Source organism: Balaenoptera acutorostrata, chromosome 5 (genome assembly GCF_949987535.1).
Source record: "Balaenoptera acutorostrata chromosome 5, mBalAcu1.1, whole genome shotgun sequence".
Classification (NCBI taxonomy): Eukaryota; Metazoa; Chordata; class Mammalia; order Artiodactyla; family Balaenopteridae; genus Balaenoptera; species Balaenoptera acutorostrata.
Window position 1 is genome coordinate 61,571,832 of NC_080068.1, and position 15,547 is coordinate 61,587,378.

The following is a 15,547-nucleotide window of genomic DNA, read 5'->3' on the forward strand; positions in this document are numbered from 1 at the left end:
TTGGTCTCCCTCTAAGATACCTGCATCATCTCTAAATTCAACAGAGTCAAAGAAAATTTTGGATGAAATTATTGGATAAATGGTATCAGGTGGATACAACTTTTGCCATGGTTTTCATGTTTTAAAATGTATTGGACAGTGATACTTCCTCTATTTTTATTGACATCAGGAAGATGAGAATTCACAAGTATATAATTTCTTGTTACTAACCCATCTATCAATTTCTATAACCAAGCTAATAATCCCTTTGTATTTTTATGTCCTAAGTATATCTGAAATCTAAATCCTCTTCCTGCCTTCCAAGATAACCAGTCCCCTGGCAAGAGACTGATGCAGCCAAGTTAGCCACGTTTCTGATTTTGGAAACAAGCTATCACCTAGATTTTTCCTTAGAATAGTGTCTTCTTGAATGGACAGAATGATCACATTATGTTAGAATTTGCCAGGCTCTATGTATTACAATGCTTTGTGTACTGTGTTTAGCAGCTATTTTCCCAAGACTCATTTTGAGAGTATTTAATCCCATGCACGGCTCCTTAGTCTTCAGCCTACCAGATCCCAGCTTTCTAACCCTATCACACTGGCCTTTGGTGCTGGGGTCCTACCTTGCCCTGTTCATGAGGATATGGTTTGATATTTACTCACACAAAATAAAAGCAGGGAAGAACAGGGGAAGTTTTCTTAGCAAAATTTTATTTTATAAGCAAATTTCAATTTTATGAACTATACTGATAATAGAAAAAAAGGGTTCTTTGACTCATCAATAGGATATGGGTTGAACAACAGAGAATTCTTGAATAGAATTACTGTGAAAGTAGAAACACACTCAAGTTGGACATGGAGTTAGGACTTTTTACAGTTAGTGTCTTAACTGTATGCTAAGCCATTTTTACTTTATGGTATGTATCTTACCTTAACTTCCACATGTGCCATCAGTACTGCAAAATTGGTTAGGTGGTTACAAGAGCATGTAGTATGTGTCTTATTTGTTGTCAGGAGCCGACAGCCTTGGGTTGACCAATAACCTGTCATTGTGCGCTTGGAATAGCTCCAAAATGAACAGTTAGGATTGAAGTTTTCCTCAGACTGCTACAGGAAAAAAACATCAATAAAGCCAATAACTACTTTTGATCATGTAAATTAGGTAGGCATTTTCTTTACATCTAACACAACTTCACATTATGTTTCAATTTTTGTGGAGAGGTCTACCAGAGTTTTCATATTAAGTGGGGCTTATCAATTCTAAGCAAATTTGAATATATGTTGTTATTTACTCCCCCTGATTAGAGGTGAATTCATTTTTCAAAAGTAATATTGAAGGAATACTAGTATCATTGTCTCAGAATCACATCAATTAATTTATACTGCAAAGCAAAGAATTGCTCTATACAATGAACTTCTGATAGCATGGTTTTTAAAAATCTTTGTTCAATTTACAATACAATCTTTGCATATACATAAAAATATATCTACACACAAAGACGTAACTACTTGTAACATCAGTTGAGCTATGCTGAGTTCCACTGAACATATTGCTAGCTCTTTTTAATTATAGAGAAGCATTTAAAAATCCATCTATGAATGTTGTTACCTTAAGTATATACATATACAAGAATTATTCTCCTCCCTCATTTTGGAAAAAAAATCACTAATCATTTTATAGACAATGAATTGTTATATGTCAAAAAATAGGGAAAAAGAAAAAGAAAATTAAGACACTTCATGCTCTTGTTATAACAAATATAGATAATGTGGACAAAAAACTTCACATGCCATTTTTTTACCTTGATGTGTTTAACAGTGAACACCACAGGATCAGCCAAATAAACCTTATTACTGAATTCTTTGTTTATTGCTGCTGTAATAACTGGGGAATTGACGATAACAGAATGATTGGTGGACATAGCCTCTGTTCCCAACTTCATGCTGGCATTCTCCGTGGACAAATAAGGACCCAAGTTGTTATACAGGACAAAGGCCACTCTGATCTCTCCTAAAATAAGTACATATAAATTGGGAAGAAACTGATTAGCTTGTACATCCCACTGAAATTAGAGAGTTCTAATTAGATTGTAATCAAATCTGTATAATATATATATTCACAACAAATTCAAATATTCATTTCAACCAAAGTGCCAAGTCATTAATGAGGAAAGTCAAATGATACTGAAACAACTACATATCAGTATTAAAAAAAGTGAACCTCAATCCCTAACTCATTCCATACTCAGAACTTAATTCAAGATGGATCACAGTCCTAAATATAGAAATCTGAACCAGAGAGCCTCTGGAACAAAATATAGGATACCTTTGTGATCTTGGGAAGGCAAAGATGCCTTGGATAGGACTCAAAAAACACTAACCATAAAATAAAAAATGGTAAACTAAACTTTATCAAAATTGAAAATTTGTGCCTATCAAAATACAGCATTAAGAAAATGAATAGGCAAGCCACAACTAGGAAATATATATATATACATATGACTCAAATATATAAAGCATTTCTGCTACTCAACAGTAGAATTATAAATAATATACTAAAATGGCAAAAGACATAAAAACACACTTAAAAATAGATATATAAAAAGCTAAAAGGGACTACCCTGGTGGCACATTGGTTAAGAATCTGCCTGCCAATGCAGGGGACATGGGTTCGAGCCCTGGTCTGGGAAGATCCCACATGCCGTGGAGCAACTAAGCCTGTGCACCACAACTACTGAGCCCGCGTGCCACAACTACTGACACCTGCACGCCTAGAGCCCATGCTCTGCAACAAGAGAAGCCACTGCAATGGGAAGCCTGCACACTGCAATGAAGAGTGGCCCCTGCTCGCCACAACTAGAGAAAGCCCATGTGCAGCAACAAAGACCCCACACAGCCAAAAATAAGGATATAAATAATTTTAAAAAAAGCTAATAGACACATACAAATTAACATTATTAGTAATTAGGGAAATAAAAATTAAAATCATATTGAGATACCATTTCATACCCACTAGGATCTCTGTAATCCACACTATAAAATACTAGCTACACTAATGTTAGTAAAAATGTGGAACAAATGAAATTCTGCATACTACTGGTGAGAGTATAAAATGGTTCAACTACCTGGAAAAATGTTTGGCAATTTCTTACAAAGTTAAACATATATCTACCCTTCCTAGATACATGAAAATATATATCCACAAAGAAAAAATGTTGTATAAGAATGTTTATAACATCCTTATCCACAACAGCTCCAAACTAGAAACAACTCAAAAATCTATCAATAGGAGAGTAAATAAATTATGGCTTATTAAAATAATAGAGTTACTCTACATCAATAAAGAACAAACTAATAATAGATGGAGCATCATGACTGAATCATAAAAATATTATACTGAGATAAAGAATACAGCCAGAAAGAGTACATACTGTATAATTCCAGTTACGTGAAGTCTAAGAACAGGTAAAATTTGTCTTTAGAAATAGTAATGAGAAGAAAGTAGTTCATCAGGTGGGGAGATGGGGTGAGAAGAGTGAAAAGAGGTATCAGGACATTTTCTGGGTAATACATGAGATTTTCATCTTATTTTATGTGGTATCACAGAGGTATGTACAACTGTCAAATTCATCAAGCTAAACAGAAGATATGTGCATTTTATTTTATGCAAATTATATCTCGATTACAATCAAAACAAAACAAAACAAAGATTCAAAATCTTTACCTGTGGTTGCCACGGGGGAGAGGGTGTGAGGGAGGGATGGATTGGGAGTTTGGGATTAGCAGATGCAAACTATTATATATAGAATGGGTAAACAAGGTCCTACTGTATAGCACAGGGAACTATATTCAATATCCTGTGATAAACCATAATGGAAAAGAATATAAAAATAATGTATATATGTATAACTGAATCACTTTGCTGTACAGCAGAAATTAACACAGTATTGTAAATCAACTATACTTCAATAAAATAAATTTTTAAAAAATCTTTATCTGTCTTAAGATTCAATTATCATGCTCTTTTAAGATCACTATCTCCATACCTCCTTCTACCTTATTTTTTTTTTTTTCCCTTATGGCAATCTTTTACAAGTAATCCTCTGTAAAGTTAACCTTCTTTTAGGATGTTTTTAAAATTTTGTGTCATTTCCTTTCTTAAAATAAGTCAAGCCCTATGTTTTACTTCCAGTATAAGTTCATTTTGGTGGATCCCCAAGAGACAGGAACTGCACTGACCACTGTGGTAACTAAGACGAGGAAGTCCCAGTCCTTATCCCTGACTCTTAGAGTCAAGTGGGAATAAAGACAATAAATTTTTTTTCTCCATTTTTTTGAGGAGCAAGGGAGCTGTCTTGCTCTTGCTCTCATGGAGATCATCTCCTAGAGAAAGAGTCAGACAATAAGCAGGCAACTTAAAAATAATAATAATAATATAATTTCATATAATGGTAAGTAAATAAATGCTATGAAGAAGCACTGGCAGAAAATGGCTAATGGGAAAATAGTGATTGGGAAAGAGTAGTCTACCTTCGAGGAGATAGGAAAAGCTTTCCTGAAGGTTAAGGTTTATAATGAGCAGTGAATGATAGAGAAGTTTCTATAAAAAGAAATATAAAAAATGCATTCCAGAAGAAAGAAAATGCAAACATCTGATGAAGGAACACTCTTGGTGTGTTCAAGGAATAGAATCAATTAGGGATTGATTAGGGAATTAGGGAACCCTGTGCAGTGTAGATAAAAATATAATTGATATAGCAACTATGGACAATAGTATGGAGACTCCCCAAAAAATTAAAAATAGAACTGCCATATGATCAGCAATTCTACTTCTGGGTATTTATCTGAAGCAAACAGAAACACTGACTTGAAAAAATCTATGCACCCTCATTTTCATTGCAGAATTGTTTATAATAGCCAAGACATGGAAACAACCTAAGTGTCTACTGATGGATGAATGGATAAACAAAATATTACATATATAATTACACATAGAGATATAAAATGGGGAATGGAATATTATTCAGCCATAAAAAGGGAAATTTTGCCATTTGCTATAACCTGGATGGACCTTGAGGGCATTATGCTAAGTGAAATAAGTCAGATAAAGATAAATATCTCACTTACATGTGGAATCTTAAAAACAAACAAACAAAAAAAATGAAAACAGACTGCTAGTTGCTAGAGGTGAGGGGTGGGAGTAGGCAAAATGGGTGAAGAAGGTAAAATGTAAAACCTTCCATTTATAAAATAAATAAGTCATGGGGATGTAATGTGTGGCATGGTGACTATAGTTAATATTGGGTTGGTCAAAAAGTTCGTTTGGGGTTTTCTATAACATCTTACGGGAAAACTCGAATGAACTTTTTGGCCAACCCAATAATACTGTGTTGTCTATTATGAAAGTTGATATAAGAGTACATCTTAAAAGTTTTCCTCTCAAAAAAAAAAATGTAACTATGTATGGTGATGGATGTTAACTAGACATATTGGGGTGATCATTTCACAATATATACAAATATCAAGTCATTATGTTGTACACCTGAAACAAACATAATGTTATATGTCAATTATATCTCAATTAAAAAAAAAAAGAATCAAGACTAGATTGTCTGGAGCACAGAGAGCATGCTAAAAACAGACGTGAGGCGGAGCAGCTGAGGCAGGAAGGAAGTGGACTGGGGAGCATGTGGTAGGCCTGTTAAGCCACTTGATTTCATTCTAAGCATAACTGGAGGTGAACTGGTCAGACTCATGTTTCAGGAAGAACACTCTGTCAACAGGATATACTGTTGTAGGGCAAGAGTCAAAGAAGGGAAACCAGTTAGGAAGCTAATGCAGGAATCTGATTTCACGCTATAGAAAATCTTATTGCACACTCATGTGTATAAAATTGATGACTAATAAGGACCTGCTGTATTAAAAAATTAATTAAATAAAATTCAAACATTTAAATAAATAAATAAAAGAGTAAAAAAAAAAAAAGGAAAATCTTATTGCTGCCTCAAAATTCACATAGTCAATTTAGCAACATAGTACTATTTATAAATTCAGTCTTATAAGATTTCCAACACTTATAAAGAATTTTGTTCTGCTGGCAACAAACATAATTTGTTTTTCTTGATATTATTTAACAGTCTCTTCTTTTTTCAAAACTATTTACCTTGTAATATGAAAAATCAGCTTTCAGTTGGTTGCTACAACCTGAAGTCATCTTCCTATCACCTAACAGGTTAAAGGATCTCACTTCCTTAGCAAAAAATATGTTTAAAAAATTTTAGGGACTTCCCTAAAGTGGCACGGTGGTTAAGAATCTGCCTGCCAATGCAGGGGGCAAGGGTTCGAGCCCTGGTCTGGGAAGATCCCACATGCCGCGGAGCAACTAGGCCCGTGAGCCACAACTACTGAGCCTGCGAGCCACGACTACTGAAGCCTGCACGCCTAGAGCCTGTGATCCGCAACAAGAGAAGCCACTGCAATGAGAAGCCCGTGCACCGCAATGAAGAGTAGCCCCCATTCACTGCAACTAGAGAAAGCCCGCGTGCGGAAATGAAGTCCCAATGCAGTCAAAATATAAATAAAGAAAATTTAAAAAAATTAATATTAGTGAGGCTTCAGACATACTTTCTCTGTGGGATTATTTATTTGCTTAATTTTAATCATATTCAATGAATATAACCTAGTAGTAAATCGATCTATATCTACCAATTCCATTCCCCAAAAGCATCTCCTTACATTTATATTTTTTATATGCTTTGCAAAGGAAAAGCATAGAAACACCCTCAAAAAGAAGTTAATAAAGAAAAAACACATATAATTTTAAAATTACAAGTAAAATTTCCATTTGAAATTTTAGAAACAAAATCTGTCAACTCGGTAAGAGTTACTCCTTTTAAGGAAAAAAGTCAGAATATCTGGATTTTGTTGTTTATTAATTTCCCTTACATTCAAGTTTCTGATATTTTTCTACAACTGAAATTAACAACAATTTCCAAATCTAATTGAGAATTTTGTAGAGCAAATATCATTGCAATATTGTTGGTACAGGAGCTAAGAAAGAGGAGGAAGAGGAGGTGAAGATAGAGAACAGTGGAGCGAGAGGAGAGGAGAGCTTTTAGATAGCAGATCTAAAATTTGAAGTCAAGATGCAATGAATTAATGACAAGTTCAATTCCATCAAGCTTAATAGATAAATTCTAACCTACCATTTCGGCCATTTTGTTTTAGAGTATTTGCAGAGAGCTGGATAGTGCTTCCATGATCCATGTTTTCTGGAAACTTTAGGTCTTCTAAGTTTCCTTCAGTGCTCAGCCTTGCAACTTCCAATTCTATTAATGGCAAAGAGATATCAGCGGTCGTTGAGAAACATGACAAATTTAAGATAATCTCCTAATTATTGAAATATTTCTGAAATCAAAACACTGGAATTAATGTTCTGTCTGCCATACTTTATAGTACTTCAGTCTTCTAGTTAGAAGATTTTTAGTGTTTTAATTTTTTTCAAAATAAAGCAAATAAAAGCTATTAAAATCAGGTAGATAAGAATACAAGGATATCAATTACAAAGCCTAGACTTTAAAACTCAAGCTCAAATCCTTACAATTTGTCATTGACTATAAGTTTACTTTCAAAATGTTATCTTTATTTTATGAATTAAGTGAAAATCCTTTTATAATCTAGAGCTGTACTATGATATCAATATTGACTTATCTTTAAATGTAATAAGTTTGAAATAGCTTTATCAAATCTTCTGAAACAAAACTGTCAGCTACATCCTTAGACACATTAAAAATAGATTTACACTCTTTATGAGCCAATAACACAATTATCAAAAATTGTTTTATCATCTTCATGCAAATAACTGGCTTCTTTATAGTTTATAATTCAGAGACATTCTTATTATAACTGAAGTGACCCATAAGGATAAAATTTTAAATACTACTGTACATATATAGATACACACATACATAAAAACTGAAAAAAAAATACATGGACCTCATTGTAAGTGATCTCAGGCTAATATATTCAATATTGGAATGTCCTTAGGAGGATACATACATGATTATGAGGATACTTCTAAGCTAATGACATGTGATACCCTCCTAATTACAGAAAAAGGATAACTTATCTCCACTGAAATAAAGTATCACTCATGATATCTGGTCCGCTATAGATGATACTTTTTTCTTCTCCCTCTTCTGCTGAGCAAGACGATAGTTTTTTCTTGTCCCTCTCTGGCCCTTCTGTAGAACAAAGGCCACTTACGAATATTGTCTGTGTTCTCCCTGACGATGTCAGTCTTCAAAAGGTTATCAGCCAGCACAAAAGCACTTTCCTCCACAGTGTCAAGCAGCATGGTGGCTGCACGTAGTTGATCACTTGTAGTCAGGTCTCTCCAGGCATTCAAGGCTTGCGGCTGGAGGAGGTTGTTAACTGTCTCGACCATTGCCTACGAAAGGACGAACAGAATGACTGAGGTCTCTAGTGAACCCACAGGGCTGTCAGAAATCCAGGCATACATGTTGCCCAGCAAGTAAGGATCAGTGGTGTGCATGAGTTCAGTATTGTCCCAGCCTCCCCTGTGACATGCTGCAGTGGAAGCATTCATTATTTTGCTCTGTAAAATCCTAGCTGAGACTTTGCAAGGCAACAGGAAAAGCTGCTTTTGTTCTGAAGGACAACAAATAGATCCATGGTTGCTTCTTCAAATCAATAGCAAAGGCTTCAATAAGACTATAATTGCATAGTTAAATTATTTGGTTGGTGAACTGTTGGCAAGTAATTTAAACTAATACTTTTATCACATCACCACACAAAAAAATGATTTTCTCTATACATCACTATAGAACTAGATGCTAAACATAACAGAAATCAAAAGGATGACTATAGGCAGGACAATACAAGAATCTGTCACCTATAGGTTGAGGACTCTGGGCAAACCAATTTTTTTCTTAGTCAGCTAGTAAAATGTCAGGATAGGGAAAATATCAAAGCATACATACTCCCAGGGGCTTTGGATGTGTTATGTGTGGAGAGAAACCTTGGAGCTGTTTATTACTAGGGAGGGGAATAAACAGTTGGAACTTGCTACCTATGGCCCTCAGGTGTTTTTCCTTAAAAAAAAAATCAGCAGTAGGTACACTCACACATAGAGATAAGGCACCACGTTTCTCTTTGCTTCATCCAAAAGAATCATCTTTCTAGTTACAATTTATATATTTCCTGTGGTTAGCTCAATACTCCAGGTTACAAGAAAAGACAGTTCTTCCAATAAGGTCTTCTTAAGGTTTCACTCAAACATAGAGAATTGCAAAACAGAAAAATACAACACCGACAGTTTGAAAGTGATCATCCTTGAACCTGTTGATTATCAAATATGCATCTAATCTGGAAATAAAGTTGAATAAACAGCCAACACAGGCAATTTCCAGGCAGCACATAGGTGTTTAGAAACAGGACTCACATTATTGACACGTTGGCAGAGGGACAGGGAAAGACTGGAGAAATATCCATTACGGCTGCAGTGTTTTCTTCTGGCTGGTGTTTTCATAGTAACTAAGTAACAACTGTTAAAAATTCAGCTTCATAATGAAACACCTTGGCTGCCAATTAACACCAGCTTCAAAAACTAATTTGCCTTTTGATAAAAATTGTTTTTCTTGATATTTTTCCCAGCTATTCCAAGTTCTGGCCAAAAATCAACATCACTGGACTTTTATGTAAAATAGTTCTACTTGCAACTTGAGTATTTTGTATCATTTAAAAAAAAAACCACTCGAGTTTAATGACTGGTCATTTTCACATAGTATGCTTAGCTCTGTCACTTGTTCTGGGTTTAAAGCATGACCTAGAAGCCAGACAAAAGCATTTCTGGATCACAACAATCTGATCTGCTTTTCAGGAAGTTCTCTATGGGGTGATGCCAACAGGATATGCCAAAAAAAGGGGGTGCCAGATAGAAATCAAACAAAAAAAAGTTTAGGTATTTTCTGACGCCAAAGAGAGGACACTGACCTCTTGAGTGTAAGGAAGTATTCTTTCTGGGATTAGGTGATCCTCTGAATTCATTAGAAATGCTCTGAAAACCCCATATGAAACAGAAATTATGCCTGTGCTTTATGCAGCAGCCATCTTAACGTTAGTGAATAACCTTACATTGATTAATTTAAACCTTACCTCAGGGAAAAATTTTTGGGAATAATGCAATGTTTCTGTTCTGCTCTTTATTGCTTTTAATGTTTTAAATTTAAAAACTGCAAAAGGAGGAAAGAAAGAAAAGAAAAAAGAAAAAGAAGCAACTATGGTCAACTCTGGGAATGTTCTAAATAGAAAACTGTTTACAACAGACTGCTTTAGCTAAAATACTGTCTTTAAATTGACAGCAAATAAATCAAACACACCCCATTATCTTAGTTTTGCAACTGAAAATGTATAAGGTGCAATATTTTTTCATAGTTATACATTTTGTGTACATTTCAACAACTGCATCTTCCCAAATAAAATATAGTCTTTAGAGAAGTTTTCTATTAAAGGCCAAAGGATTTCCAAGTTCATTGCAGAAACGACAGACTTAAAATATGGCCCTAAAACCTGGGTGGGTTAAGACACAAATCTAATATTTATTTATTCTTAAAACAGCACCTGTTATGATTGCCCAAGTATAACTGAAAGGAAATGTCAACACAAGAATTGAGAGAGAGAATTCTCTAGTGCTAAAATCAGTGTGGGATTTGCAACTACATCTGCTGAGTTTGTAACTGGACTCTGCCACTTTACTAGTTGTGTGCTGTTGGGCAAGTTACTTCACTTCTCTGCATTCACCTGTAAATTGAAGATGATAATATAATCATTTCATAAGGTTGCCTGGCTCATAATAAGTGTTTAGGTGCAATCTTTACTTTCATTTGATATCAAAGTCCAGTATGGGAAGAAAAGAGGTCTTCACTGAATAAAGCACAAGCCATACCCAATAATTGCAAAATATTCACACTGAAGTGAGATCTGGAAGGAATACCTCTTCTACAATGCAATCTTCATAAACAGACCTGTTACACAACTTTACTACTGAGGAACGGGAGGAACATGTGCATTAAATAGTTCATAATGTGTGTTCCAGAGGCTTGAACTAACTGACCCGTTTTCTGCTAGTGAGACAGCACAATTAAGTCAATCTTAATAGCTTTATAATTGATACAATTTGTGTAAGCTTTCCAAAGGTTGTTGATGTGTCCCTGTTACCAGTTTAATGAAGGTCAATTAAATAGTCACAACTCTTCCGATGGTAAAAGAATATATTTCATTTTCCCTAAATATTTTGCATTTATATATTTACCCATAAATGATGACATCTGGTAATTAAGTTTTCCGTATTTTTTTTTCTTTCTTGGTCAAACTACTTATTTGCATTGCTTTCATTAGCTCAACAACATTTCTTAAAAAAACAGGTTGATTTTCATGGTATTTGGTTACAAAGAAATGAGCTTGACTGCACTTAGAACCAAAGTTGAACAGGAAATATACAATGAATTTGATTAAAGTGAGGTGCTGTGGCATTACTTTAATGTCCAACAGCTCTCATTAATTTCTATTTTCTGCTATAATTTTTTTTCTGACCTAAAATTTACATTCTAAAGTTGGAAGGAAATAAGATTGGTTCTGAATTTATCTTAAAGTAATTTATATTCTCACCACAATGCCTTGATCCAGAAGGAAAAAACAAACAAACAAACAAACAAAAAACACGTAATGGTTTTGACATGTATAGACTGAAATAATCTAAATTTTGAGAAGTTAATTTAGTCAACAATATCTTTGCCAGAAACTAAATGTTAATTCACTCCATTATCTTTTTTAAAACACTAGAAACTGAATAGGAGATGGACATTGGAAATTTACATTCTGGTTCTGCCACTAAATTTGTGTGCCTTTGAACAAATTGATGTTTTCCAACCAATCAACAACGTGTGAACTACAAAAGAAAAGAAAACTCATCGTGTTTCAATTCGAGGGTGGTTAGGGGCATTCTACTATTAGATATTACTCTTCTCGTTATACAGTTTATGGACTAGACTCTAAAGTCACTTTTTTTTTTTTTACGTCTTTATTGAATTTGTTACAATATTGCTTCTGTTTTATGTTTTGGTTTTTTGGCCACGAGGCATGTGGGATCTTAGCTCCCTAGCCAAGGGATCGAACCTGCTCCCCCTGCATTGGAAGGAGAAGTCTTAACCACTGGACTGCCAGGGAAGCCCCTAAAGTCACTTTTGACTTTATAAAAATCAAATATAAATTAGGAAGTGTGAAAACTCACTTAGATTCATACCAGGATCATGTACATAACATATCCTTCTGGACATATATTTGCATTACACAATATTATTGAACCTCTTATCATTAAATTCAGATATTAAGCAAATTCATTTGACTAATTTTACTCAGAGCATATAACTGTAGTATGTTTGTTAAAAGATGTTATAAACTGTTTAATCACACTTTATATATTTCAAAAGGGAGGATGTACTTAATTGTTATAACTACTGTGAAAAATTTTGGAGAAAAACAGCTATATATCCTTCCAATAAGAACTTTTGTCATTTTTCCAGGAGAATGTGCTTGTGAAATAGTCTAGGATTCCTTGGCAAGAATACATAAAAGGATCCATGGTTGAAGTAAGTCAGAAAGAGAAAAACAAACACCATATGCTAACACATATATATGGAATCTAAAAAAAAAAAAGGTTCTGAAGAACCTAGGGGCAGGACAGGAATAAAGACACAGAGGTAGAGAATGGACTTGAGGACACAGGGAGGGGGAAGGGTAAGCTGGGACGAAGTGAGAGAGTGGCATGGACATACGTACACTACCAAATATAAAATAGATAGCTAGTGGGAAGCAGCCGCATAGCACAGAGAGATCAGCTCAGTGCTTTGTGACCACCTAGAGGGGTGGGATAGGGAGGATGGGGGGGAGACACAAGAGGGAAGAGATATGGGGATATATGTATACATATAGCTAATTCACTTTGTTATACAGCAGAAGCTAACACATCATTGTAAAGCAATTATACTCCAATAAAGATGTTAAAAAAAAAAAATGATCCATGGTGAAAAACATATCAATGGCACTTCTTACCGAGGTGAGCTGTAAATCTTAAACTAGGTAAGCAGAACCACCTGGGAAACTTAGTTACCCTTCTTCCTTTGCTTGAAACCACTAGAATAAAGATCCAGATAGAACGAATGTCTTGTGAAAAGATATACAACTATACCACCATGGTATTTTTCTGAAGACAAGCTTTTTGATCATGATCTCATTCAGGTTTTAACTCAGGTATCAACTGCTCAAAGAGGTCTTCCACTATCAGCATATCTAGGCAGAGTCTCCCACCCTTAAATCCAAGATCTGTTTTGTTTTCTTTGTATCATGTATCATTATCTAAGATATGTCAGATATTTATTTACCTACAGGACTCTCTCACTCAAGATCTCTCACTCAAGAAAAGGCAAGCTTCATGAGGGTGGTGACTGTGTCATTTGTAAGTGCCAAAAACTCTGCCTGGCACATAATAAGTGTTCAGTAACTCTTTGCTGAATGATTGCCATCCAGTGAAGATTCACACGTGAGTTTTCTCCCTTTTCACACTAGCAGAAAACAAATCTCTGATTTTATAAGAGCAAAGATTATCTAAGCACAAATGAAAAAACCTATTATCTAGCCAATGTTATCTGAATCATTATCATTTCAGAGACTCAATGTCACAACGGGCTCCCATTTTAGTACTTATTCACCTCTAATAGAATTATCCATATTTGGGTCTGGCATTCTCACTAGATTATGACGTTCTCAGGGGATACATCATGTTCATTTGCATTTTTCCAGGGTAAATTTTAGTGTCTTGAGACATTTTGGGTATTCAATAAATGCCCATTAAACAAAAATAACCTATTTTTAATATCAAATCATTAATAAAATAGGGAAACTGAAAACATCTTCTTTCAGTTCTATAACTTTTTGTTGTGTCTCCCAAGAAGTCTTCTGAGTGCTGAGATATCAGCATGGTTTGGAAGGAAGGCAGGGTGAATTACAGGGAATTAAGGAGAAAAGCAGAAGCACAGGTTATTGTAGTGAATGCAGATCACTATGCATAATGACAATATATTCTATAAAAAGCTTTCCACAATGTTTTATTTATTTATTTTGGGTTTTCTTTGGCTGAGCCACGTGGCCTGTGGGATCTTAGTTCCCTGACCAGGGATTGAACCCACGCCCTCGCAGTGAAAGCACAGAGTCCTAACTACTGGACCACCAGGGAATTCCCCAAAATGTTTTAAAATGTACCAAAGCTCACTTTCAATGCAACTCAATGAGGTTTTATTAAATATGTATGATATGCAAAGAACTAGAGAAGTCACTGTTGCGTGAGGTTAGGAAAAATAAGGAAAACATGGGATCTGTCCTCAATTTGCCTATACTCCAAAGCAGAAGGTTAAGCACGTCACATGGGACAAAAAGTAATGAATTCTTGCTGAGGAGGATCAAGAAAAGATCCCAGAGGTGTTTGGTTTTTAGTGGGACACTAAAAGATGAATAAACTTTCTTTAACTATGATGAGGAAATTTGAAGCTAAGGAACATAACAAGCAAGTTAATGATAAAAAAAAAAAAAAAGAAGGTACCAAGGCAAGAAATTTGTTGGGTTTGGGGTGAGGAGCATGTATTGTGCGTGGAAAGATAGTTTAAAGGATGAGTACAGTGAGAGAAATGGTAAGTAGAAGTCAGATTTTAGAAGATCTGCAGTATGATAGAAGTTTGGGCTTTATTGTGTAGAAAATGTACAGCCATTAAAGATATTTAAGCAAAGGAGTTATAAGTTTAGATCTTAAGTTCTTCAGTTCATTTATTATATTTTTAAGTTCTCTTGTGTTAAAATAAAGCAAAGATTTATATATATGCAGATTATCATTAGGCAGCCCATTAGAAAGTTAAGAGCAAATGTTTCCTACTAGTAGATAAATTTAAATTAATAAATTGCTGACATCCTTTAGAAAAAGTGCCTAGTAACATGAAATTTTAGTTTACTCTTTACTTCCACATCTTTGTTTTATGATGTGTTCTCCTGAATGCAATATTTCTTTATCAATATATACAGTAATCATGCTGAACACTATTTTCTCTTACTATATTATACATATGGATATGTTTAAATATATTTCATGTATAAATTTCAGGATATATAGAGAAAGAGAAATAAGTCTTCAGGTCTTCTCTACTCCCATTTCTTGCTTTCTCACTATATATATATGTATATATGTGTATATATATATATAGAGAGAGAGAGAGAGAGAGAGTCTACATTGATTTATAATTAAAAAAATAAAAACAACTTTTCTTTTGTTCTTCATTTTTGACTTCTTGATATAAAGTTTATTAGTTGAGAATAAAATAAAATAGAGTAAAAGTTTACAATCATTCCTGAATAAGGCACATTGTACTCCAATTTATGTTTAGACGTTGATTCGAATTGAAAATTTAAAGGTCAAATGTTAGAAGTCTTCAAAACAGTTTTA

The 15,547-nt window shown here is 34.4% G+C and overlaps 1 protein-coding gene across 6 annotated transcripts in view; it reads right to left on the minus strand.

The window, feature by feature from the left end:
• The window catches only part of ADGRL3 (adhesion G protein-coupled receptor L3), an 846,510-nt gene that overhangs the window by 113,914 nt on the left and 717,049 nt on the right, over nucleotides 1–15,547 (minus strand). For all 6 annotated transcript variants that reach the window (XM_057547223.1, XM_057547222.1, XM_057547220.1 and 3 more), the window contains 4 exons: nucleotides 8,248–8,431; nucleotides 7,188–7,310; nucleotides 1,785–1,993; nucleotides 913–1,089 (listed from right to left, as the gene is read on the minus strand). In XM_057547223.1, coding sequence (XP_057403206.1) covers nucleotides 913–1,089; nucleotides 1,785–1,993; nucleotides 7,188–7,310; nucleotides 8,248–8,431 — 693 coding nt within the window. The remainder of the gene's footprint in view (nucleotides 1–912; nucleotides 1,090–1,784; nucleotides 1,994–7,187; nucleotides 7,311–8,247; nucleotides 8,432–15,547) is intronic.